This window comes from Caretta caretta, chromosome 21 (assembly GCF_965140235.1).
Source record: "Caretta caretta isolate rCarCar2 chromosome 21, rCarCar1.hap1, whole genome shotgun sequence".
NCBI lineage: Eukaryota > Metazoa > Chordata > Testudines > Cheloniidae > Caretta > Caretta caretta.
Window position 1 is genome coordinate 14324311 of NC_134226.1, and position 25922 is coordinate 14350232.

The 25922-nt window shown below is 55.9% G+C and overlaps 1 protein-coding gene across 6 annotated transcripts in view; it reads left to right on the forward strand.

Annotated features, from left to right (window-relative positions):
- PPFIA4 (PPFI scaffold protein A4) overlaps positions 1 to 25922 on the forward strand; it is a 168986-nt gene that overhangs the window by 113249 nt on the left and 29815 nt on the right. For 5 of the 6 annotated variants that reach the window (XM_075122094.1, XM_075122097.1, XM_048826501.2 and 2 more), the window contains exons 10-22: positions 421 to 504; positions 3459 to 3590; positions 4538 to 4600; positions 6173 to 6264; positions 8050 to 8191; positions 9288 to 9493; positions 11555 to 11795; positions 12649 to 12684; positions 19128 to 19261; positions 20188 to 20354; positions 21345 to 21438; positions 21868 to 21949; positions 23463 to 23663. In XM_075122094.1, coding sequence (XP_074978195.1) covers positions 421 to 504; positions 3459 to 3590; positions 4538 to 4600; positions 6173 to 6264; positions 8050 to 8191; positions 9288 to 9493; positions 11555 to 11795; positions 12649 to 12684; positions 19128 to 19261; positions 20188 to 20354; positions 21345 to 21438; positions 21868 to 21949; positions 23463 to 23663 — 1674 coding nt within the window. The remainder of the gene's footprint in view (positions 1 to 420; positions 505 to 3458; positions 3591 to 4537; positions 4601 to 6172; positions 6265 to 8049; positions 8192 to 9287; positions 9494 to 11554; positions 11796 to 12648; positions 12685 to 19127; positions 19262 to 20187; positions 20355 to 21344; positions 21439 to 21867; positions 21950 to 23462; positions 23664 to 25922) is intronic. The other variant, XM_075122098.1, reaches the window with a different exon arrangement.

Sequence of the window (25922 nt, forward strand, 5' to 3'; positions counted from 1 at the left end):
CTGATGGAGGGCAGGGGGAACCCCAAGTCCCCGAGAGGCAGGAGTTACCTGCCTGGTCTCATCATTGCTTGGTGCAGAGCAGCACAGTGAGCCACGAACATCTGTCATGTTGCGTTTGAACAAGGGTTCTCTCAGCACCCAAATGCCAGGCCCGAGAGCCAGTGCGCAAGGCCCAGTTGACCCCCTGCCAGGGCCGCCCAGTCCCCAAGCCCCCCCATGGAGAGCTGCCACTGCCCACTCAGTGAGCGAGGCCAGCTGATGTGCCTGGGGACACCACGGGGGTCCCGTCGAGTCCAGTGCTGGAGTGCACTGAAGTCCCTTTGCCCTCTCTGGTGGGTCACTGCGGTTCCCAGGCAGGACGGCTGCTCTCTGGAGCTTCACATGCTGGCTTCTCCTAGAAGCTTCCTTGGATTTCCCTAGGCGGAGGAGAGGCACGGGAGCATAGAGGAGCATCTGCGGCAGCTGGAGAGTCAGCTGGAGGAGAAGAACCAGGAGCTGGCGAGGGTAAGGTCCACCAATGCAGGAGTCACATGCCTGCTGTGGACACGAGCTGGGCTGCTGCTCCTCCGCTCCCATTTGTGGCATCTCTGCATGGGAATGCGAAGCGGCGGAAGAGACGCGGGTGGCTCTGTGTGGGGCTGGGGAAGGAGGTGCTTGTGGGGCGTTCTGGGAGGAGCTCTGGGTGAGGGGATGGGGAATCTCCCATGCCATGTTTGCTTTATCTCTGTGGCTTTATCTAGGCTACCCATTAAGGTTACTCAGATGTACAGGTGTTAAACTGCACCTACTCCTGGTGCTAAGAAGAATGTCAAAGGCGCTGAGCTCCCTTCATTTATAACTCCTCTCCCACCACACACACCCATTTTTCCCTAGTCTAAACAAGGCCTGTCTCTGGGAGGACTGAATTCTACTTAGCATATGCGCAACATCTCTCAGGCGCCGCGTGACCAGGGTTCATCACTGAATTTGGTCCTCTGGTGGGATCATTAACGGCACTGACTGGGAGCACAACATGAATGCCAATCCATGCCCCTGGGGGACTGAAAGATGGTGGGTACTGCCGTATTCGCCACATCCTTTGCATGGCTCTCGCTAGCACCTTCCATCTGAGGTTCTCAAAGTCCTTCCCATGTGGACATGTCACCCCCGCCGCAGCCCTGTGAGGTTGGAAGGAATGATCATCCCCGGTTTACAGATGAGAAAACCGAGGCCCAGCAAGAGGAAATGGCTTTCCCGAGCCCCAGCACTGAGCCACTAGCACAGCTGGGAATATGACCCACATCTCCTGACTCCCAGTCGTGTGCTTGAACACCCAGAGAATGCTGCCTCCCATACCGGGGGGAAAGCCCTGATAATCTCCATCTCTGAAGCCGTGCGGTGTAAACAGAGGGCTGCTCTCCTGCTCCTGGGTTGCTCACCATCTAGTCTTTAGGGCTTTGCCCCATCATGCTAGTTGCATGGTAATCTCGCTCCATCTGTTTGATCCAGCGATGTACCACCTTAGAGTCCTGGGCCTGCTTCTCCGCTCTCACAGCTGTAACGCTCTTGGAGTCAGGGCAGTGACACTGGTCCAGAAGAGAGGAGAAGAGGCCCAGAGGCTGTGGTGTGGGGCGGCTATTCACTTGCAGGAAGCACTGGTTAAATTGCTGAGCATCTTCTCTGCATCAGCAGAGCCGAACTCCCCTCCCTCTCACTGGCCTGCTTCGTCCCCGCAGGGAGCTTGAATTGACTGTAAAGGGTCAGGCCCTAAGCTAGTATCTTGTACCCAGTTTACTGGGGTCCAGCCCCAGAAGTAGACTTGTGTGGCTGGTGGGGTCGCTCCCAGACCATCTGAACCCAGCTCAGCAGTGCGTGGCTGGTCTAAGCGGAGGGGCTCCCTTACCTGGCAGAAGCAATGAGTGGCAGAGAAACGGGGACTGGATACGGCTGCTTTTCTGCACCCCTGACTGGCTCTGGGTCATGGGTAAAACTAGAACAAGAAGCCTTGGGAAACCATGTTCTAGATTTCCTGCCAGATGTGTGTTACGTGGTTAGAACCTCCAGCCGCTGTCAAACCAGCCAGCCAAGCACATGTTCCAGCAATATGCTGGATGAACTGTATGGAGAGACAGGGTGGGGCCGGGATCATGGGAGAGCTGTGCAGAGAGCTCGGCAGGGCTCCCAGGCATGGCGGGAACTGCAGGAGGATAAGGTAGCTGTGTGGAGAAGCCCCGAGGATGGCAGGGAGAGCTCTTGGCTGGGAGCTCACCAGCTCCAGCTGCCCCTGGCCAGGTGACTCTCTACACCGACTTACAAAGAGTCCGCTTCTCCAGGAATGAACGGCCTGAGACACTTGTTTATGGCCTCAGACCCAATGAGCCTCCCGCCTCTGGGCCCCAGGTGGGGATCAGGACCCCGCCCCGCCTTTCTAAAGCATGTGGAGTGGTGAGCTGCTCTCCTTGGGTTGTCCTCGTGATCCTCTGATGTTGGTGATAATCTCCTGGTGCGCCTCGGCTCTGCTCCTTGTTATTTTCGAAGAACCCAGTCAGCTCTCGCACGTTTGAAAGCCTGGAAACGCAGGCACTTCTGCACGCCCCAAGAGCTAAAGCATACTAATAAATAAATAAATTCTCTGCTCTGGTAACTCAAAACTGGCTGACTCCAGCCCAGCAGAGTCCTGTGTGAATCCTGCTCTTGGGCCTGGAAGAATTTCAACCTGAATCTTCACCTATTTCTGACGGTTAGTGAGAGTCTGAAAACAGGGGCTTGGAATGACCATGTGAATGTGCCCCCCTAGCTGAGCCGTGCCCACAGCACTGTTCAGGAGGGTCACTGGCACCCAGGCAGGTTTGCTTACTTGAGTGCTCAGGGGAGGCTGGCAATTTGGGGAGAAGGCAGCAGGGGCATTTCGAGAGCCAGGAACTGAGAGGCTTTGGACCAGGTGTACATGGGGTGCATTTCCTCTTTCATTCCCCGTGGTGGGTAAGGCTGGAAGTCATTAGAAATTTTGGGGGGGGTCTCTTGAACTCCTAGGTCTGCACCCCTTGACAGCAACCAGCTCCCCCAATATCCACCACTGCATCCAACACCAGTGGGGAAGCCGGGCGCTTGTGCTTAATTCACCAGCAGTGAAATAGCTAACAGTGTTGGCATGTTGTGTGACATGTCATCATTAGGGTTCAGAGTCAGCCCCCATTGAAATCAGTGGGACAGGTAATGCCTGGTCATGCTCTCTGCAGGCTCAGGGAGACCACATGGCAGCAGTTTCAACCAGGTTCACATTGAATAGGTTCTTTTCGCTAAATCCTACAGGCACCAAATGATGGCCTGGAAGCAGTCCCAGTGCTGGGTAGGGGCCTGTGGTGGCCAGGAGATGGGCTAGGCCTTTCCCAACTCGGATAAAGAACTATTTGAAAAGCATCCTACCAGCACTCCCAGCTCCAGGGGCTCAGACTGCTGATTGCCATTTGCCGTTGCAGGCCCGGCAGCGAGAGAAGATGAACGAGGAGCATAACAAGCGGCTGTCTGACACGGTGGATCGGCTGCTGAGCGAGTCCAATGAGCGGCTGCAGCTTCACTTGAAGGAGCGGATGGCAGCCTTGGAGGAAAAGGTACCAGGCTGCAGGGTGAGGGGCAAGAGGAGACCATGACGGCTCTGTGGAGAGCACAGCTTTGCAGCCTCTGCACAGGGGAGAGATGGGCGGAAGGGCTGGAAAAACCAGGACTCGGATTTCCAACCCCACTGTGGGATTGGTCGTCCCTTTTTACTGGGAATTGGGCAGTGCTGCAAATCTCTGCAAATCTCACCTGCTGCCTCCCAGGCTGGTCACAAGCAGTCCCGATTCAGTGTTACTCGCTATTATCCATATTGCGGTAACATCTGCAGGCCACTGTACAGGATGCTGCCAGGGAGCAGAAGGTCCCTGCCCCAAAGAGCTTACAGGCTAGCTAGGCGAGACTCCCACAGGGAGCAGGGATGAGGCACATGGTGTGCGTGTGTGTGTATGTGGGGGGTGGTCTGTGGCGCATGCCAGATTGCTCGCCCTTTGCTTCAGGACTGGGGGATATTTCTCCTGTAGGAGCAGTGGGGGGAGGAACCTCACTGGTGTGAAGATGGAGCTTGGTAAATTTATGAAGGGGATGATATGACAGGCCTGTGATAGTGGGGCCTGGACTCGAGGGCCTCAGAAGTCCCTTCCCATCGGATGTTCTTCTCATGGCTTGGGGCAGGCCCAGTGCAGGCCTTGGGCAGGCCTGCGAAGTTTGCAGATATTGTTTATTCACATTCCATTTTGCGGCAGCTGCGGGTACCCGAGGAAGGGATTTTAAAGCAGATGGTTGATGCCACAGCTAGTTATTGCCAAGGTGGATCTGTCCGTGCGATGGCTCCCACTGCCAATCACTGCCAGCTGAGAGTCTGGAAAACGTCACCTTCTGTTCTGACGGGTGTCCATCAACCTGGCCCCCTCTGAGGTTCATCAACCATGTGGGCACATGTCCACTGATTGAGCTAAACGGACTCTCTCTTTCTCTCTCTCTCTCTCTTTTTATGTTTAAGAATACATTGTTGCAAGAGCTGGAAAGCACCCAAAAGCAGATCGAGGCACAGCAGCATGACAAGGTACGTGCCGCTCCGGGGGGCTGCCTCACTCCCAGTCCCGTGCCCGTGGCAGCCACATCTATTGAAAACACCCTGGTTATGGGTTCAAGAGCCAGGATCCCAAAACGCCCAGCAGCACGAGTCCCATAAATAATGCCATGCCGTGGCGTGGGTGAAAGCTGCGAGTCCCACCAGCCCCTGGTATTATTTAACAGGCACATTCTCTCCAGTCTGAGCTGTCTCAAGATTTATCCTGCGCTCGTCCCCAGGGTAACCATGCCCCTTCCAAAGGGAGCATAAAGTTGGCCAGCTGATTCTTGCTCCGTGCCCCTTCCTCCTAGTTTATATGAGGGGGATTTGCAGAATAACTCGCAGGCTCTGGGGAAAGCCCTGCTAAGCAGGTGAAGTTTCCATAGAGTGAGTCTCCTGGACTATCTTGGCGCTTGCTGAAGGTAGTTCCACACTCAGGGCTGCCTGCCAGGGAAGCAGCTTGCCTGGTCCCTAGGAGCTCGCTCCATCTCGGAGTGACAATTGATCTCAGCCCGGCCTGCAGAAGGCCTTGAAGATGAGGAGCAGGACTTTGCCTCTCCCTTGCACCTTGCTGAGAAGCCAGTGTGGGGTCTAAGCAGCCCTGCTTTCATCCCCGGGCCTCGCTCATAACTATCCTTGGGCTGCTCTCAGCTAGCCCTTCCTCTTTTATGCTGTCTGCTGCACCCTGACCCTTCGGGATGTGTGAGCATGGCCTTAGCTGTCGGCATCTCCCGCTAGCAGGGCTATGGCTGCTCAGGGCGGTGCAGGGAACCAGATGTTTGGGAACTGACATGGTGCTCTGTGCTTGGCGGAAGGAGCATTTGGAGAAACCCAAGTTTTGATCCGTTTGCACACGGGACTGGAGCCTGGTGCGATGGTGTCACCTGGTCCTCGTCCATTTACACTAGCCCCCCGTCAAGTCATTGCTGATGCATCTAGTCTCATGAGCAGTGACTTGATGGGATGTGGCTGCCGCCTTCTGGGAAGGCAGGAGTTTGCCAGGCGGTGATAATGGTTTCCTGGCTCCAGTCCAGTCTGTGATGCCTCCTTGCCTAGCTGTGGCCTCTCCATTGGCAGCTATTAATTTATAACGGGGCCACTTAGTGCAGATGCAAGTTTCTGATTAGGAGAGAGCTGCTGGCTAGCTGGCAGTGGGAGGAGCTGGGCTAGAGGCAGATTTGGCTGCCAGGGCGGATTCCTTGCTGTCAGCCCTTTCGCTGGGATAAGTGCAAACTTTCACACGGCAAGGCGTGGAGCGAAAGCTGGAGATCCAAGTGGGGTCAGTTCTCCTTCGTGTAACAAACCAACAACAGACTCCCATCATTTCCCTGTGTATGCATCTGTCTGTTCCCCCTGGAACACACCTAGCTGGCCCTGTAGAGGCCCTAGCAGCAGCATCACCGTTGCCTGCATTCCCCGTGGCTTTCCAGACACGTTAAGACCGCCCAGAGCCTGGGACGGGTGTGATATTTTAAAACAGGTTTAACTGTAGAGAAACTAGATTCCCCAAAAGATGAGCTGCTCAGTACAAACTAACCTCCCGTCCCGTCTCTCTCTGAACAGAGAAGGTTGTCAGATGAAATTGACAAACTGAGGTCGGAGGTTGACCAGCTAAAGACAAGAAGCGGGACATTTGCGGACAGCGTACATACGAGGTAAGGACCTCGGGCTTGGCCACAGACTGTCTTGCTGCCCCGTGTGCACTGCATGCCAGCTTCCTGGGTGTGACGGGATCTATCAGGCCTTCTCTGCCCCCCTGCAGGAGCCATCGGTTTCCTCCCTGGCTCCGGGAAAATCCGCTCAGACCAGGCTACCAGTGAGACAGCCAGCAGACTGGCCAGCAAGGCTGGCCTTCTTCTTCTCAGTGGCAGAGCTGGGGGAACTGGGAAGAGAAGGAGTTCCTCAGTGCTAGCCCAGAATCTCAGGGACAGGTCAGGCCTTTACCCTCAAGTACTACAATTAAGTGCTTGCATTTGAGGGATTTTTTCCCCCCTACTTAAAAATGCAGACAGCCGAATCCTGAGTTCATGATGCTGTTCAAATGTTGAGAGAGACCCGCAGCGCTTAGGTCACCCTGCTCCAAGCCGGTGGCCACAACTTACAGAGTAAGGCAGCGAACACCTGCAATCCCGCACAAGGTCCCTTAGGGGGCGCTGCAGAGCAGCCCCACCTGCCACACTGGGCCATAGACCTGAGCCGTGGGCGTGCTCAGGTTCCCGCTCTCTCGGATTCTCGCCCTGCACCGTGAGCGGTGATTTAGGAGCGGCACCGGTGTCTTTGGGGCTGGCAGGATCGAGCTGCAGATTGAGCTGAGACTAGCGCTGGGCTGCGGGAAGCCCTGAAGTTTGCTGAGTCAGACCCAACGGCATTTGGATTCCCTTTCCGTGGCGGTAGCTTGAATGGGGTGTCAGGCGTTTCCAAAATGAAAATGCGTAGGGCGGAAGTCCCGCTGGGGTCCCATGGAACGTGGTGGGGAGAGTGGCTCAAACGTATGCTGTCCAAAAGGGTTTTTCCAATGAAATGAATAAAACCTGTCCATTTGTGGGAACCTCCCTGCCCCGAATGGTTGGTTTTAAACTGAAATTTTTCAGCTTTTCGATGAACCCCACAAAAAGGCTGAAGGAAAAAAAATTGACAAAAAGGAAACAGTTTTGGTTTTGTTGAAATTTTTGGTGGTGGTGCTGGGGGTTGGGTGGGCGGATGACTTCCCGGCCAGCTCTAGTGGCAGATCTTCACCACGAGGATGGGCTGAAGTGAACTATGGAGAAGAGAAGGCTGCAGGAGGATCTTGGGGGTCTTGAGTCCTGTCGGGAGGATCACAAGAGCTCGGATGAGAACTGTGTGAACTCAGGGGCTCACAGGGGAATGAGTAAACACACTGCAGGGCTTTTTCTTAGTGGCTCGGTTCTCTTAGCCAGGTGGTTGGTACCTGTACTGCCTAGCACACGGAGGTGCAAGAAAACATGGGCCATTACTTGGGTCTAGATCCTGATCTGTGTGGGAGTTAGATTCCTAAATATCTTTGAGGAGCAGGGCCTTGGGTACCAGTTGCATCACAGGTTGGCTGGTTACCTGCACTAGTTCTTGCTCACACCCACCAGGTGGAACTGCCTCTCCAGAGTCAGGGGTGGGGAGAAATTTCCCTGGGATCTAGAGACGGTGAGGTAGGGGCTTCACTTTCTTCCAGAGCCCTGAGCAGGCACTGTCAGTTCAGATCAGGTGGTCACAGCCCCGGGAGCTCAGACTTCCTCGTCTCCATCTCTTCTTCCCTTCAGTGCAAACCCGGGCCGGACACGGAGCGCACCGGCTCGGCCTGTGGGGTGGGGGACGGGTTTAGCAGCCTGCCGCATGAGCCAGCTCGTCCCGGGCAGGAGGGGATGCGCCTGTGCTGTCGTAACCGCAGCATTTCACACCGTGGCTCTTCTCCCTCGTTCTCGTAGGTCCCACGTGGGCAGCGCCACGGACCTCAGGTACCCCCTGAGCACTGGGGTTCATGCCCCCGCCGAGACCTTCGGGACGCCTCCTGGACTGCACCGGCCACAGAAGGGTCGGTTTGCAGCTCTGCGGGAAGAAGCCCCCAAGGTAAAATTCCCCAGGGTCGGCCTTGCTCCGAGTGCGGCTCGTGGCTGATCTCCAGCCAGCGGCTCCGAGGGCAGTGGCCGGCCTGCATGCAGGCTCCAGTTACGCCGGCGGCTTGGAGTGTGTTACGGATCTTTTGCAACTGAAACAGCTGTGGCAGCTGCCTGTGTCCTTTCGAATGAGGGGGGCTTTGCTGGGGTCATTAGGCAGGGACAGCTGCAGGGCTACTGCCCTAAACCCCCTTCTTAGCCAAGAGGTTCCTTATTGTGTGGGGAAGTGACTGGACCATGGCCAGGCCAGCACTTACTCCCTGGTTTAAAGTGCAGGGTGAAGTGGGTGCACAGTGCCATTACACTACAGCACACGCACGTGGCGCGGGGCTGGCATGGGGGGTCGAGGGTCAGCGGAGCCGGCCGGTGTGCACTTACGGCCCTTGGTGAATAGAGAGCACTGCCCTGAGCAGAGTGTCTCTGTTCCTGCATTTCCCTGGGGAATGGGGAGGGCCTGGATCCTCTCACCAGGATCAGGCTTTGGGGCACCTGGGGGCCCTGTTCCATGGGACTTAGCACTGAGGGGCGGGGCTTTCCCTTCAGCTTGGCTTAAGGGGGCGTCCCCTCTCCCTGGGACCCAAGTTGAGAGGGAAGGGTCTCCCTGGGGCCCAGCTCTAGGGTGCGTGTGGGGGCCCCTTGCCCTGGGACCCAAATCTGGGGGCCCCTCTTCCCAGGAACCAGGTTGAGAGGGAAGGCTCTCCCCAGGGTCTGGGTCTGGGGGTCATATGGGGGGCCGTCTCCCCGGGGTCCGTCTCCCCCGGGGCCCAGCTCTGAGATTGCTGCAGGGCAGTGTGTTGGTGCCTTTGTGTACAAGAGTCTCCTGGCACAGTTGTGAGAGGGGGGCCCACACAGGAATGAGGGGCACTCGGCGACGCCTCGCCAGGGAGCAGACCCTGCCCCTACTCAAGGGGAGCCGTTGCTGGCTGCTTCACCTTGATGGCTTGGCCCAGCTGCTCAAAGTTAGGAGCCTAACTCCCATGGGTTGGGCCCTGGCCTCTGCTGCTTGGTGGGGAAGTAGTGACCTGTGTGGGGTCTCTGCCGTCTCTCAGGACTGGGAGCAGGCCCAGCCAGGCGGCGTCCTGGCCACCGTGTCTCACACCTTCGACAGCGACCTGGAAATCTCGGACGTGGAGGAGGATGATCGCGAGGCGCTCTTCAGCTCCATGGACGTGCTGTCCCCCAGCGGGCACTCCGATGCCCAGACCCTGGCCATCATGCTGCAGGAGCAGCTGGACGCCATCAACGAGGAGATCAGGTAGAATCTGCGGAGTGTCTGGTTCTGAGTGCAGCCGTGAGGGGCAGGAGGGCCGGGGATATGGGTGCAGGGGCAGGAGGGGAGGAGGAATTTGGGGAGGGGCAGGAGGGAAAGGGGAATTTGGAGGCGTGCAGGGGAATGTGGGGAGGGGCAGGAGGGAAGGGGGAATTTGGGAGCCTGCAGGGGAATGTGGGGAGGGGCAGGAGGGAAGGGGGAATTTGCGGGCATGCAGGGGAATGTGGGAAGGGGCAGGAGGGAAGGGGGAATTTGGGAGCCTGCAGGGGAATGTGGGGAGGGGCAGGAGGGAAGGGGGAATTTGGGAGCCTGCAGGGGAATGTGGGGAGGGGCAGGAGGGAAGGGGGAATTTGGGAGCCTGCAGGGGAATGTGGGGAGGGGCAGGAGGGAAGGGGGAATTTGCGGGCATGCAGGGGAATGTGGGAAGGGGCAGGAGGGAAGGGGGAATTTGCGGGCATGCAGGGGAATGTGGGAAGGGGCAGGAGGGAAGGGGGAATTTGGGGGCATGCAGGGGAATGTGGGAAGGGGCAGGAGGGAAGGGGGAATTTGGGGGCATGCAGGGGAATGTGGGGAGGGGCAGGAGGGAAGGGGGAATTTGGGGGCATGCAGGGGAATGTGGGGAGGGGCAGGAGGGAAGGGGAATTTGCGGGCATGCAGGGGAATGTGGGAAGGGGCAGGAGGGAAGGGGGAATTTGGGGGCATGCAGGGGAATGTGGGAAGGGGCAGGAGGGAAGGGGGAATTTGGGGGCATGCAGGGGAATGTGGGGAGGGGCAGGAGGGAAGGGGGAATTTGGGGGCATGCAGGGGAATGTGGGGAGGGGCAGGAGGGAAGGGGAATTTGCGGGCATGCAGGGGAATGTGGGGAGGGGCAGGAGGGAAGGGGGAATTTGGGGGCATGCAGGGGAATGTGGGAAGGGGCAGGAGGGAAGGGGGAATTTGGGAGCCTGCAGGGGAATGTGGGGAGGGGCAGGAGGGAAGGGGGAATATGGGGGCATGCAGGGGAATGTGGGAAGGAGCAGGAGGGAAGGGGGAATTTGGGAGCCTGCAGGGGAATGTGGGGAGGGGCAGGAGGGAAGGGGAATTTGCGGGCATGCAGGGGAATGTGGGGAGGGGCAGGAGGGAAGGGGGAATTTGGGGGCATGCAGGGGAATGTGGGAAGGGGCAGGAGGGAAGGGGGAATTTGGGAGCCTGCAGGGGAATGTGGGGAGGGGCAGGAGGGAAGGGGGAATTTGGGAGCCTGCAGGGGAATGCGGGAAGGGGCAGGAGGGAAAGGGGAATTTGGAGGCGTGCAGGGGAATGTGGGGAGGGGCAGGAGGGAAGGGGGAATTTGGGGGCATGCAGGGGAATGTTGGGAGGGGGATTCTGGAGGACGGGGTGGGAATTTAGCTGTACCCTCTGGCTGCTTTGCCCTGCTCTGGTGAGCGAGATCCGCTGCAAACCCAGCAGACCGGGTCACTCAGCTCAGGGCACTTGTGCGGCCCAGAGTGGACGAAAGCAGCTGGAGCTTCCTCAGGACCATGGCGTGGGCATTCCAGCGGGCGGGAAGGATGGAAGGCTGAGATCCGGAATTGATTTGGAGAGACGAAGCATCGTGGGGCAGCATCCTCTAGGGGCTCCTTGGGGCGTGTTCACGTGTGACATTTTTAACTTAGAAAAGCCCTGGGAGCCCGCAGACGAAGCCCTGCTGTGCTGGAGTTATAGGGAAGGGTTCATATCAAAATACACTGCAGGGGCTCCTGAACAACCTTCCTTCCGCCTGGTCTTTGGGGGGGCCCCAGGGCCATCCCTTTTGCTCCTGAGGGATAGGGCCCGGCTGCCGCTGCTGGAGTGGAGAAGGGGGCCCCATGCAGCCTCCCTGAGAGGGGACAGGGGCCTCCTGGCACTGCAGTTGGGGGGCAGAGCCCTGTGGTGCCATCCTGTTTGGCCGCTGGAATCTGGCAGCCGTGGAGGCAGGAGGCGGGCCGGGGGACCCCCAGGAATGGCGACCGGGCCGTCGGCGGGGAAGCGGGAATTCTGCCACGCCTCACCCCGTCTGCAATTCCTCAGGATGATTCAAGAGGAGAAGGAATCCACGGAGCTGCGCGCTGAGGAGCTGGAGACCCGCGTCACGAGTGGCAGCATGGAGGGCCTGAACCTGATGCAGCTCCGCAAACGGGCTTCCATCCCCACCTCCCTGACAGCCCTGTCCCTGGCCAGCTCCTCGCCCCCGGTCAGCGGGCGCTCCACCCCGAAGCTGTCCTCTCGCAGCGCCGCTCAGGACCTGGACCGCATGGGGATCATGACGCTGGTGAGCCGGGCGGGGTGCGCTGGTGCCAGCCAAGGCCGCTGAACCCACAGGGGCCCGCGGGCGCCGCTCTGGGATCTCCCCACATAGCGCCTGCCTGCCTGCCTGCCTGGGGGGGGGCAGAGCAGGGTGTCTCTGAGCCCGCAGGTGGCACCTCTGGATGCTGCTCACGAGAACTTCATGGCCCGTTGTGCGTTCATTCGCACGCCTGCTCCTGGCCGGCGCAACTCTGCTGTGCTGTTCCCAGTGGAAAGGGGGGCACGAGGAGGCCTGGGGGAGGCGGGGGCTGATGCGGGGGGCGAATGCAGGGTCAGTTACGAGGGCACAAGGGTGATGTGTGAATGAAGGCGGGGCGGGTGGGGGGCGGGATGGAAAGGTGGGTGTACCAAGCGTGGGAGTGTACGTGGCGGGTGCGGGGGGAGGTGTACCCAGGCAGGGGTGTGTGTGAGGGGTGTGGATGGAGGTGTAGTGTTGGCTGGGCAGGTGGACAGGGACCTGAGGGGGGGTGTAGTTGGGTTGGGTGTGAGGATGGCGCTGTGTGTAGAACTGGGCAGGGGCTGGGTGTATGTGGGGGTGTGAGAGCTGTCGGGGGCGTATGGGAGGGTAGCCGGGTGTGTGAGTGCGGGGGGTGTTGAAAGCCCAGTGTGTTTGTTGCCGTTTCCTTGCGTTGATTTGCCCAGCCCTAGGGAAAGCCGTGCATAGCGGGGTTCTCACCAGGGCCCGCACCTGGCTCTGTGGGCTGTCTGGGGTGGGCGTTTTGCAGTCAGCACCTCTGTCGCTTTGCTCTGCCCGCAGGGGAATTCTCAGCTAACTGCCTCCCTTTCTGTGTCTCTTTCTGTTTGCCTCTTGCAACCAGCCCAGTGACTTACGGAAGCACCGGAGGAAGCTGCTTGTGAGTCACTCTCTAATTCCTCTGGCTCTTGGACTCTCTCTCTTGCTCCCGTCCCAGGCCCCGCTGCGGTGCCTGTCGACTTGTTGAACTGCACGCGGGAGCTGCTCCTGTGTGTTTGTATGCTGAGGAATGAAAACTGGTCAGGGGGAAGGATTGTGAGCAATATGGGGCTGGGGCTGTGCCCTGGGATGTACATACGTTTGTACGGCACCTGGAACAGTAGGCTCTGATCCTGACGGGTGCTGCTGCAATATCTGTACACGGTCAGACAGAGGGGTGTGCTGAAAGTGGTCGGAACCCACTCTGCCTCTCCACGTTTTCCAGCATGGAGCTCCTAACGGAAAGGCCAAATCCCGTCAGGCTGGGCCCAGGGTCTGTCCGTGGGACACAGGAGTGACCCTCAGCCATTCTCAGACACGTCCGCAGGAGACAGCAGAATGACTCGCCTGCAGCTCCGATCACCGCTGTCCAGCGCTGCCCCTTTCACTCCACACATCACTGCGGCACAGAAACGAGTGTCCTGCGGGCAGCCCAGGTGTGTGGGGAGAAACGGGGGCCAGGTGCTGCCTGGGTTGCGAGCCAAGAGCTGTGTCACGTAATACGTACACAGACAGGGCCCCTGCCGTCCCCTCTGTGTGAAGAGAGGCACTGTGCAGTACCGCTTACCCGGGAGAAATCCCTGGGGACCGGGGTTCTGGATTGCTGTCCCGGACAGTTCATGGCCTTGGATACGTGTGTACGCCAACTTTCATCGCATGTGCACAGCTCCTACGCTACGCCGAGGAGCTGGCTGTCTCCCTGGGCTCGCTTGGAGCCACCCCCAGGACTCTCCGGGCAGACGCCTGGGCCCATGGGGTCTTGGCATGCTTTGAATGCTGCTCGACAGGTCAGTGACGGCCAGGACTAGGATAACGAGCAGCACCTGTCGATGGATGCAGCCCGTGGGGGCGTTCGGTGGCAGGGAGTGGCCTTGGGAGCCCGCTGGCGTCTGTGGGACTGTGGCTGGGCGGTGTTGTTTTAGGGCCAGCTCAAGGACAGCAGCGTAGAAATCAGCCTTCATTCCCAGCTCTTCCGTAGGGTAGGGCCTGCTGGACAGAGCACAGCAGTGTGGTTGATCTGCGAACAGATCTTCGTTGCTGTGGAGAAAATGTCCTGCACAGCCCAGCCTGGTGCTATGCTCAAACTCCCCTCCCTCGGACACGGATGGGGGTGCTTGCCCGTCTCTCAGACCCTTCCTGGTCGGCTTTGCCTGTGGGCCTCGTCCCACGAGCCGTTCCTGATGCAGCAGCTGGTGCATGGGGTTCCCCAGAGGGCAGTGTGGAGGAGGAGGGCGCTTTATCCCAGTCTAGGTGCCGACAGCTCGGGAGACCTCCGAGTGCGTGGATGGAACCAGCTCGAGGCCGGGATGGGTTTTGAAGGGGAAACCCTGAGCGATGGCCGGTGAGAGGTGGTCGGGCCCAAAAGTTAAAATGGACATGGCGGGAAGAAGGAAGAGATAATAAGCAACGGGCCAGAGCAACGCCGGTGACTTTCAGAGCACAGCGAGGAAGGTCCCGAGTCAAGGAGCCAGCTGGAGCATGAGCACAGCCTGGCTAGTGCATTAGCCCTTATTACTGCCCTGCCCGGGTATTTGAACAACAGTGTCCCAGGCATTTGACGGACAGGCCCAGGGTGTCTCTGCCCTGCAGCTGGTGTGCACACACCTGCCTGCAGCCCTGGGTAATTACTCTCAGGGCTCGCCCCTGGTGCTGCTCCCGTACCAGAGCTGGCTCTATCAAAGCTAGCCCAGGCGAGCTGAAGTGACACCCTGTGATTGCAGTGTAGACACACCCCGAGAGACAAGGTCCCCTGCCCCAAGAAACAGTGTAGCGGGGCCACGTACAAGTCAGGAGCACGGATGGCAGAGGTGAGGCCCGGAGGTGCTGATATAAACAGTAGCAGACTCCTGTCCGGGGCAGGCAGCAAGGCAGAGCTTAGGCTCCTGGACAGAGAGGGGCTATTCTGCCCTTGTCTAGGTGCAGTGCAGAATCACACTGGCTTGCCTGTTCCATCTGCTAGCCCATATTTGCCCTCTGTCACAGGCTAGCCCCAGTCCTGCTCTCTGGATGGATAGCCAGGTGTTGTGCATGGGCATAACTGCTGGACCCCCACATGTTGCGAAGCCCCCTGGCTCTGGGAGGAGACTGGTCACTGTTTTGGGCTTACTCACTCCGCATCCAGACCCCGTGTCCACTGCCATTCTGGGACAGTGGGATCCTGCAGTCACAGACGGGGAGAGAATCTGAGTGACTAGCCCAAAGTCACAGAGAGGGTCTGTGGCAGAGCAGGGATTTGAACCCAGGTCTCCCAGGTGCTGGGCTAATGCATTGCCCACCAGACCAGCCTTCCTCTGGGAACTATGCACCGCCTGCCTTCTTCCTGTTTTTATTAAGAGCAGGTTAGACAAACCCATCAGGGATGGTCTAGACAAGACTAGTCCTGCCATGAGTGCAGAAGACAGGATTTATGACCTCTTGCGGTCCCTTCCAGTCCTACGATTGTGTGATTCAACTACTGAGGCTCTCCTTCCAGGGATGCTCTGACGTCCTGCCCCGTGCACAGACTCTAGAATAACTTCCAGAAAAATCTCAGTTTGTGTTTGGAGAGAATCCAAGGAAAGGCAGCAACAGCGAGAGGAGCCTGAGGGCCTGACCTGTGGAGAGAGACTAGCCGAGCGTGCGGGCAACGGGAACCATGAGGGGATGATACCGGGGTCTCCGTTGCCAGAGGCTATCGCACAAGAGAGGAAGCACCATTAGATACAGAGATTCCAGGAGAGCAGCCTGTAGCTCTGACAGACACATCTCACAACCAGAGCACTTGGACAGTTCATCGTCTTGCTGAGGGAAGTCAAGCCCCCCGGACTAGGGTCATCAGCGAGGAGACAGGAAAAAGCCCTTCAGTGTGAGAGAACGGTCCTGCACTGGAGCAGGGAATGGGCGGGAGGACACAGGAGCTCTCTCCCAACCCTGGCATCTATGGTCTTGCTGCCGCTCCTGCATTCATTAGTGCAGCTGCCATGCCTGCCTGCGCGTCCCCTCCTGCTGCTGGTTGTGCAGGCAGCGTGCTGGCTGCACGCATGCCCGTCACACCTGCATGCATCGGCCCACAGGCTGCAGCCACCTGTGCCTCTGTGTTCCATTGTGCGGCCTGCCCCGGACTTTGCCGTCTGAGCAAAGATGTGTAGAAAGAAGAGTCAATATGGCAGGCGACCAGCTTGGCTTAACAGTGAAATCCTTGCTGATCTTAAACACAAAAAAGAAGCTTACAAGAAGTGGAAGATTGGACAAATGACCAGGGAAGAGTATAAAAATATTGCTTGGGCATGTAGGAGTGAAATCAGGAAGGCCAAATCACACCTGGAGTTGCAGCTAGCAAGAGATGTTAAAAGTAACAAGAAGGGTTTCTTCAGGTATGTTAGCAACAAGAAGAAAGTCAAGGAAAGTGTGGGCCCCTTACTGAATGAGGGAGGCAACCTAGTGACAGAGGATGAGGGAAAAGCTAATGTACTCAATGCTTTTTTTGCCTCTGTCTTCATGAACAAGGTCAGCTCCCAGACTGCTGCACTGGGCAGCACAGCATGGGGAGGAGGTGACCAGCCCTCTGTGGAGAAAGAAGTGTTTCGGGACTATTTAGAAAAGCTGGACAAGCACAAGTCCATGGGGCAAGACGCACTGCATCCGAGAGTGCTAAAGGAGTTGGTGGATGTGATTGCAGAGCCATTGGCCATTATCTTTGAAAACTCATGGTGATTGGGGGACGTCCCGGATGACTGGAAAAAAGCTAATGTAGTGCCCATCTTTAAAAAAAGGAAGGAGGAGGATCCAGGGAACTACAGGCCAGTCAGCCTCACCTCAGTCCCTGGAAAAATCATGGAGCAGGTCCTCAAGGAATCAATTCTGAAGCACTTAGAGAAGAGGAAAATGATCAGGAACAGTCAGCATGGATTCACCAAGGGCAAGTCATGCCTGACTAATCTAATTGCCTTCTATGATGAGATAACTGGCCCTGTGGATGATGGGAAAGCAGTGGACGTGTTATTCCTTGACTTTAGCAAAGCTTTTGACATGGTCTCCCACAGTATTCTTGCCAGCAAGTTAAAGTAGTATGGGCTGGATGAATGGACGATAAGGTGGATAGAAAGCTGGTTAGATCATCAGGCTCAACGGGTAGTGATCAATGGCTCCATGTCTAGTTGGCAGCCGGTATCAAGTGGAGTGCCCCAAGGGTCGGTCCTGGGGCCGGTTTTGTTCAGTATCTTCATTAATGATCTGGAGGATGGTGTGGATTGCACCCTCAGCAAGTTTGCAGATGACACTAAACTGGGAGGAGAGGTAGATACGCTGGAGGGTAGGGATAGGATACAGAGGCCCCTAGACAAATTAGAGGATTGGGCCAAAAGAAATCTGATGAGGTTCAGCAAGGACAAGGGCAGAGTCCTGCACTTAGGATGGAAGAATCCCATGCACCGCTACAGACTAGGGACCGAATGGCTAGGCAGCAGTTCTGCAGAAAAGGAGCTAGGGGTTACAGTGGGTGAGAAGCTGGATATGAGTCAACAGTGTGCCCTTGTTGCCAAGAAGGCCAATGGCATTTTGGGCTGTATAAGTAGGGGCATTGCCAGCAGATCGAGGGACATGATTGTTCCCCTCTATTCGACATTGATGAGGCCTCATCTGGATTACTGGGTCCAGTTTTGGGCCCCACACTACAAAAAGGATGTGGAAAAATTGGAAAGCGTCCCGCGGAGGGCAACAAAAATGATTAGGGGACTGGAACACATGACTTATGAGGAGAGGCTGAGGGAACTGGGATTGTTTAGTCTCTGGAAGAGAAGAATGAGGGGGGGTTTGATAGGTGCTTTCAACTACCTGAAAGGGGGTTCCAAAGAGGATGGATCTAGACTGTTCTCAGTGGCAGCAGATGACAGAACAAGGAGTAATGGTCTCAAGTTGCAGTGGGGGAGGTTTAGGTTGGATATTAGGAAAAACTTTTTCACTAGGAGGGTGGTGAAGCACTGGAGTGCGTTACCTAGGGAGGTGGTGGAATCTCCTTCCTTTGAAGTTTTTAAGGTCAGGCTTGACAAAGCCCTGGCTGGGATGATTTAGTTGGGGATTGGTCCTGCTTTGAGCAGGGGGTTGGACTAGATGACCTCCTGAGGTCCCTTCCAACCCTGATATTCTATGATGTCTGCCAGCATCCGTGGCCATCTCCCTGCTCCAGAGCCAAGTCTTTTGTATGGTGCAGGGAAGCCCGTTTGCCATCTCTGCCGTGGTCCTTCAGGTGCCCCAGTGTCAGGCTCAGTGCCAGCAGGGATCTGTGCCGAGGGGAGAGCATTCCACCTGGCATGGATACAGGGGCAGACTCAGGAGCTGTGTTTTCCTCTCGACTCACACCAAGAGCTCTATGCAAGCAGGGTGGAGTCCTTGCTAATGCCTCCTAGGAAGCAGCCACAGGAGGATTTCAAATGTGCCAGCTGCGGATGTTGCTGCTCAGCCTCGACGGTGGCCCCGACCCAGATCCCGGCACCAACGGTGTCACTTGTCCACACGCTCCGCTCCCACGTGTAGCTTCTTTCCCATTTGATGCCCACTCATGCAGTCCCTCTAGCCCCGGAGCGTGTGGGGCCAGAGGCCTGCATACAGATCGGCCAGCCAGAAAAGCCATCGCTGCATTAGTCAAGGAGGGAACGACCTCTCTTCCCCCTCAACACCCCGACCTCACCATGGAGGACAGGCACCCAACCAAAACTGGGGCAGTTTCGCCCAGATCCACGAAGGGACTCGGGCTCCGAATTTCCATTGATGTCAGTGGAAGTTAGAAGCCCAAACACCTTTGTGGATTTGGGCCGTCGTGCCATGGGGTGGGAGGGTGTCCGGGCCAGTGCGAGGTTATTGCCTGGGCCCAGTGGGGAGCTGCAAAGATGTCGGGCCGACTCACCTAACTGGTGCCCACCGCTTGTAGGATCCCTGCAGCGGACGTCTGCTCCTTTAGCCCACGGGGCCTCCGGGGGCTGGGTGCAGGCTGAATCCAAGGCTAGGACATGGGCATGTTTCCTTTGGAATTTAGGGAGACTGCTCATTCCCGCACAGCATTGTGGGACCCAAAAGGGCACCTCCTTTCTCTGCCACGCCCCACTCTGATCAGGTTCTCTCTCTGCCCTTTATGGGCACGTCACCCCCTGCTGGTCTGGGAACAGGCCCTCACCTGGGCTCTGGTTCGGGGCATGCTGTGAGAAGAGGCTGTCGTGGCGCACAAAAACCACTGAGGCCCTGTTCTCACTTCATTTTTAAAGGCACTGGCTGGCTAGCTGCTCCTGGGGCTGGGCGTGTCTGTTAGAGGCGGGTTAGCTCTGGAGGCAGGGATCTTTGCTGTTTAACCTCACCGCTCCACTGTTTGTTTAGTCGCCAGCCGCTCGGGATGAGAACCGAGAAGATAAAACCACCATAAAATGTGAGACTTCCCCTCCTTCCTCACCCAGGACACTGCGGCTGGAGAAGCTGGGGCATCCTGCCCTCAGTCAGGAGGATGGCAAAAGGTACGGGGGGCAGGAGGGACCTGGCAAGCGGATGCACTCTGCCAGCGCCACCTCTCATGGTGTGTGGTGGAGCAGGGAAACCCTCCTACAAGCCATGGGGATGGAAATAATAAAGGCACCAGATGCTTTAAACACCAGACCTGATGTCATAGGTGAGCAGGGATCTGGCAGGACTAAGGCTGTGGCTGGTGGCCTTTGGGCTTCTGGGCTAGACGACTGGGCCCATACTGGTGACTCAGGGCTCTCCCTCACAGCCTAGAGATGCTGGGAGTGGTGCGTACCCTATGATAATTCCCAAGTAGTAGGGTTCAGCGACTTGACCTCATCCACTCTGCTTGGAACCCGGGGTTCGCCAGGCCTCACGTTCCGAGGTGAGGGTGGTTGGGAATGAGAAAACGGACGATGGCTCCCAACTTGTATCCCTCCGGCCGAACACAGATCGCCGGAGAAACCGTGTCAGATGAGGCTCGGTTCACCGCCTCCGTTGAGTTAGCCCGGAACGGAGGTGAACAGCGAGGATATGTTCTCTTCTAGCCAGGGCAGATGGTAAAGGTGGCCAAGCGCTAGGTGTGAGGGACCTACCCCCTCTGGAACCAAAGGCTCTTTGTCTTCCCACGGCGCATACCCGTGGGACCCGGGCGGTTTGCTGTGTGCGTCCTTGGCCAGCATCTCTTTTCCCCCACTGCTCGGCAGTGCCAGAGGCTGGCCGTGCCTGGCTACTGCTCAGTTCCTGTGTGTGCAGTCTGGAGTGCGTGGTGTGTAAACACAAAGAAGGTTTACTGCTCCCTTGGGGGAGTAGCAGGCTCTGGGGGGGCGTCTGGGTTTCCCTGCGCATTGCTCCGGGTGCTGCTACTTGGTGCTGCTCCAAATAAAGAACAATCTGAAGGTTTTGCCTGTTCTCTCTTCCCCCCTGCCCCCTTTCTTAGCTCTTTGGAGGAGCAGACAAGCAACCTGAGCAGCAGTACCAGCAGCCAGGACTCCCTGCACAAAGGCTCCAAGAGAAAAGGAATCAAATCTTCCATTGGGCGCTTGTTTGGCAAGAAAGAGAAAGGCCGTCTGATTCAGCTGAGCCGAGACGGAGCCACCGGCCACGGTCTGAATCTCTTCCTTCCCCTGTAAAGAAGGGCAGGGTGTGATGTGGGGTGACAGGCCCTGGGAAGCACCTTCCGAGTGGCTGTCTCTCTTGCTTGGGATTCAGCATGAGAGACTGGAGGGAGAGGGGGGCTGCTGTCTGCGCGGCAGGTGCAGAGTGGGGAACCAAGCCTTGTTCTAGGCAGGGTTAGGTCTCTGTTAAACAGTTAGCCCTGCTCTGAAGGACTGTGTCCTTACAGTCTCTGGGCATGCACGGCCATGCTACAGCTGCTGACTTCGGCTTGGCCTCTACGCGGGGCAGCGACGTCTGTCAGGGTGGGTGATTCTTTAGTGTTCTAGCAGGACCGGTATAACCCCTAGTGTGGGTACAGTTATACTGATATAAAGGTGCATTGCTTATTCCCCTTTCCATGCTAGAGTGTAGACGTAGCCGCACGCACATTCATAGCAGGATAACTGCAGCCACACGAGTGGAGCTGTCCGGCTAGAACCATACCCGCCTAATTGACGGGGCCCAACGGTTGGGTGTAGGTCAGAGCTTAACGCTGCCTCCTATTGCTCCTCGCTCATTCGATGCCTTAATTCCCTCAAATTTGCTTTCCTGAAATCTTACCCTGCTGCCGGGCTAGATACATTCTGCAAAGCCCTCTGAAATGCAGAGCATGTCGGAAGTGCTAAGTACGGTATTATTGTAATTATAAAGCTCTTGACGTCAAAGGGAATGGGACATCTGGAAGAACTGGATGGAAAAAAAACCCCCTTGGTTGGCCTCACCAAAGGGTCCAGAGACTGTGGGGTGGGTAGCATCTGTTGTACTGTAAATGGGTCGGAGTGGGCGTGTTGCCCTCTCTGTCATGGGTCACCCTGTGCTGGAGCCACGTGTGCCCACGTGGCACAGCACTAGGCAGGTGGCTGTGACTGCTTGGGGGCAGGAGCTGGGGACTAGACGATGGCTAGTCTAATCTTCGAAACGGTTTGACTCCTTTCCTAGTTCTGATGTCCGATCCTGAGCTCAGCATACAAGATTCGCTGGGACTTGGCAAGCTGGGAGCCCAAGCAGAGAGGGACCGGCGGCTGAGGAAGAAGTAAGCATGCCTGTTTCTCTGCTCCTGTGTGAGGCAGGGAGGGGGAGTCCTGCAAGCTGGCAGCAAGGCTTGGCCGATCTGGGAATCCTGAATCCCGAGTCTCTCTCTCTCCACCCAGGTCCTGCTGAGCGGAGACATCTGGTCACCGCTCCCTTTCCTGAGTCAGCCATACCTCTATTATTGTGTTGCTAAGTACAGTGTCCTACTGCCTGTAGCGATTGCTTCTGTGCCCATTGTACTCCTGCTGGGTTTGTCCATATGTACCTGTGTCTTGCAGATAACTGTCTTCAGCATCCTCTTCTTAGCTCCCACCACGTTGACTGAAGGTGTGGGAGGTAGTGAGCCTGCAGCACTTGGTAGAGGCAGTGTGTGTGTGCGTGGAGAACCTGGCCCTCAGTGCCTAATTCTTCCCTCGCCGTTTCCTTCCAGGCATGAGCTTTTGGAAGATGCTCGAAGGAAAGGCATGCCCTTTGCTCAGTGGGATGGACCGACGGTGGTCTCTTGGCTGGAGGTGAGGCTGGGCATTTTAGTGGAGAGGTTGACGCTGACGCAAATAGAGCTGGGCGAAAAATTTTGGACGGATAGTTTATTTGCTGAAAAGTGCAGGTTTTGGTCAACCGAAATGATTTGCGGATTTGGGTTGAATTCAGTGGATAGTTTTGGCAGGAGGAAGAAGCTGTAACCTTTCATTTTGACATTGTCTGATTGAACAGCTTCATTTTGTTGAGCTAGATTTGTGAAAATGAACATAAAAAGGGGTAAAAAACAAACCCAACCCTGAAAACGAAACAAAAAAAAACACCCCAAATTCATTCCAGGTTGAACAAAAGTTAAAAACAAAAGTAAAGTTTGACCCAACTTTAATTTTTTGTTTGTTGTTTTGTTTTTCATTTCAACCTGAAACGGATTTTTGGTTTTTTTGGGGTTTTTTTTGGTTCATCCACCAAACTGGGAAATCGTTTATTCGCTCAGCTCGAGACAGGAACATATCCATTGTGCGACTCACGATAGACCTTGTGTTCGTGCTGTTCCTCTCCCCTCTTCTGCGGTACATAAATCGGACCTAAAAATACAAAAGTGGCACATCACACTACTTTTTAAAGCGAGGTGAAACTTGGGGGTACGCAGGACAAATCAAACTCCTGAAAGGGGGACAGTATTCTGGAAAGGTTGAGAGCCACTGGTCTCGGGACCGCAGCCGGGGATGGGGGGCACTTGGGTACAGCCCCTGGGCACTACAGTACTGAAACATGGCTGACTTTCTCATTTTTATCATAGGATTATAAAATAAAGCAGTTGGAAAATAAATATTGTACTTACATTTCCGTGTATAGTATATGGCCCAGTATAAAGAAATCATTCTCTGTATGAAATTTTAGTTTGTACTGACTTCGCTAGTGCTGTTTATGTCGCCTCTTGTAAAACTAGGCAAATCTCTAGATGAGTTGATGTGCCCCCGGAAGACCTCTGAGTACCCCCAGGGGTATGCGTACCCCTGGTTGAGAACCACTGTCCTAGAGTATCAGGAGCATAGAACGACTCCAGCTCTATGCTGATGGAGCCAGGCTCCTTAGCCTGTCATTGCAATGGGAATTGTCTGGGGATATGTGGACATAGCTTTAACGAAATGATTCAAAAAGATCAATCATAGAATATCAGTGTTGGAAGGGACCTCAGGAGGTCATCTAGTCCAACCCCCTGCTCAAAGCAGGACCAATCCCCAATTTTTGCCCCAGATCCCTAAATGGCCCCCTCAAGGATTGAACTCACAACCCTGGGTTTAGCAGGCCAGTGCTCAAACCACTGAGCTGAACCCTCAGTCTCGGCGGTTGTGTCCCTTGTTAGCACGTGTGTGTCTAGGTGGAGATGGGCACATAGAATATCAGGATTGGAAGGGACCTCTGGAGGCCATCTAGTCCAACTCCCTGCCCAGAGCAGGACCAATCCCAACTAAATCATCCCAGCCAGGGCTTTGTCAAGCCTGACCTTGACATGAAACCCTCTGCTTTCCTCTGTGTTGCCAGCTGTGGGTGGGCATGCCCGCCTGGTATGTTGCAGCCTGCAGAGCCAACGTGAAGAGCGGTGCCATCATGTCTGCCTTGTCCGATACAGAGATCCAGAGAGAGATCGGCATCAGCAACCCCCTTCACCGGCTGAAATTGCGTCTGGCCATTCAGGAAATGGTGTCGCTAACAAGTCCTTCGGCTCCGCCCACCTCGAGGACGGTAAGTGCTTCACGGCTGCAGAGATTCTTGTATATAACATGGCGGAGACCCTGACCCTGTTTATGGGGTGCCATCCATCCTCCTGTCAGAGAAAGACGATATGGAGGACAGTGTACCCTGCCAGCTTTTCCAAAGGAAAAAGCAGTTTTTCTTCCATACTTGATACCAGAGATTATCTAGTGGAGCCGGCTGTGAAGGGAGCAGAGTTTCATTTTTCTTGCTCACTTGCAGGTGAGCAGGAATTCACAAGACCATTGCTTCAGCTTGAAACAGCCTGACGATGGGAGTGGGAGCTATAACAGACTGCTTCCTCCCAGTGAAAGATAAAGTGGTTTGTGCTAATCATAGAATCGTAGACTATCGGTGTTGGAAGGGACCTCAGGATGTTACCGCCTGCTCAAAGCAGGACCAATCCCCAACTAAATCATCCCAGCCAGGGCTTTGTCAAGCCTGACCTTAAAAACCTCACAGGTTCCACCACCCCCCTAGGAAACCCATTCCAATGCTTCACCACCCTCCTAGTGAATGTCATTTTCTCACTGGATCTGCTGTTTGGATTTCATTCAGCCTCTGAAAAGCTGAAGTACTAGAAGTCTGGGAATCTACGTTCAAGCGGTGCTCATGTTCCAGGATGAATTATTGCTTTGTAAGGAACATATATGACTTGCCATGTTGCAACAAACTGTCTGGTCCATCCAGTATCCTGTCTCCATCACCGGTCAATGTCAGAAGCTTCAGAGGAAGACCTAAAACCCTCATGATGTACCTGGCCAATTGCCCGATACTTTCCATAAGGGTGAAATTCCTTCCTGATCCAGGCCTCCTGACCTCTGGAATATGAGGAATGATATATGCTTCAGCCTACGTAGTGTAACGGTGGTGCTATTCTTGCTCCTTTGTTGACTTTGTTTGGTGCTACTTAGGTGTGTGCATGCCCAGCGCACCAGAGCCGGAGAACTTTGCCCAGCAGTGCCCAAAGGGGCGGCACTCACGCTTCGTGCCCCGGGCAGGGCAGCACCACTCCAGCCCCCTCAGTTCCTTCTCACCGGGTGTGGCTACAGTCAGAGCTCCATGCGATGTTTCACCCCCTGCTCATTGGTCTGTTTTTGAGAATTTTTTTCTTACATACAGCCGTTCGTAGTACCTCTGGGTAAGTTTATGTTAGTTTAGTTATAGTGGCTGTCTACTCTCTCACCAGGGTTCAACCGCTGTCTGTCCTGTGGGGCGGCCATCCCCAGCAGTGACCCCCACACGAGGTGAGAGGTGCGCCATCTGCAAGTCATTCACAAAGAGAAGTTGAGCGATGAGACTCATAGAATCATAGAAGATCAGGGTTGGAAGGGACCTCAGGAGGTCATCTAGTCCCACCCCCTGCTCAAAGCAGGACCAATCCCCAACTAAATCATCCCAGCCAGGGCTTTGTCAAGCAGCGCCTTAAAAACCTCTAAGGATGGAGATTCCACCACCTCCCTAGGGAACCCATTCCAGTGCTTCACCACCCTTGTAGTGAAATAGTGTTTCCTAATATCCAAACTAGACCTCCCGCACTGCCACTTGAGACCATGGCTCCTTGTTCTGTCATCTGCCACCACTGAGAACAGCCGAGCTCCATCCTCTTTGGAACCCCCCTTCAGGTAGTTGAAGGCTGCTATCAAATCCCCCCTCGCTCTTCTCTTCTGCAGACTAAACAAGCCCAATTCCCTCAGCCTCTCCTCGTAAGTCATGTACCCCAGCCCCCTAATCATTTTCATTGCCCTCTCCTAGACTCTCCAATTTGTCCACATCCTTTCGGTAGTGGGGGGCCGAAAACTGGATGCGATACTCCAGATGTGGCCTCGCCAGTGCCGAACAGAGGGAAATAATCACTTCCCTCGATCTGTTGGCAATGCTCCTACTAATGCAGCCCAATATGCCGTGAGCCTTCTTGGCAACACAGGCATATGGTTGACTCATATCCAGCTTCTCATCCGTTGTAATCCCCAGGTCCTTTTCAACAGAACTGCCACTTAGCCAGTCGGTCCCTAGTCTGTAGCAGTGCGTGGGATTCTTCCATCCTAAGTGCAGGACTCTGCCCTTGTCCTTGCTGAACCTCATCAGATTTCTTTTGGCCCAATCCTCTAACTTGTCTAGGTCCCTCTGTATCATATCCCTACCCTCCAGCATATCTACCTCTCTCCCCATCTTAGTGTAATCCGTGAATTTGCTGAGGGTGCAGTCCACACCATCCTCCAGATCATTAATGAAGATGTTGAATAAAAC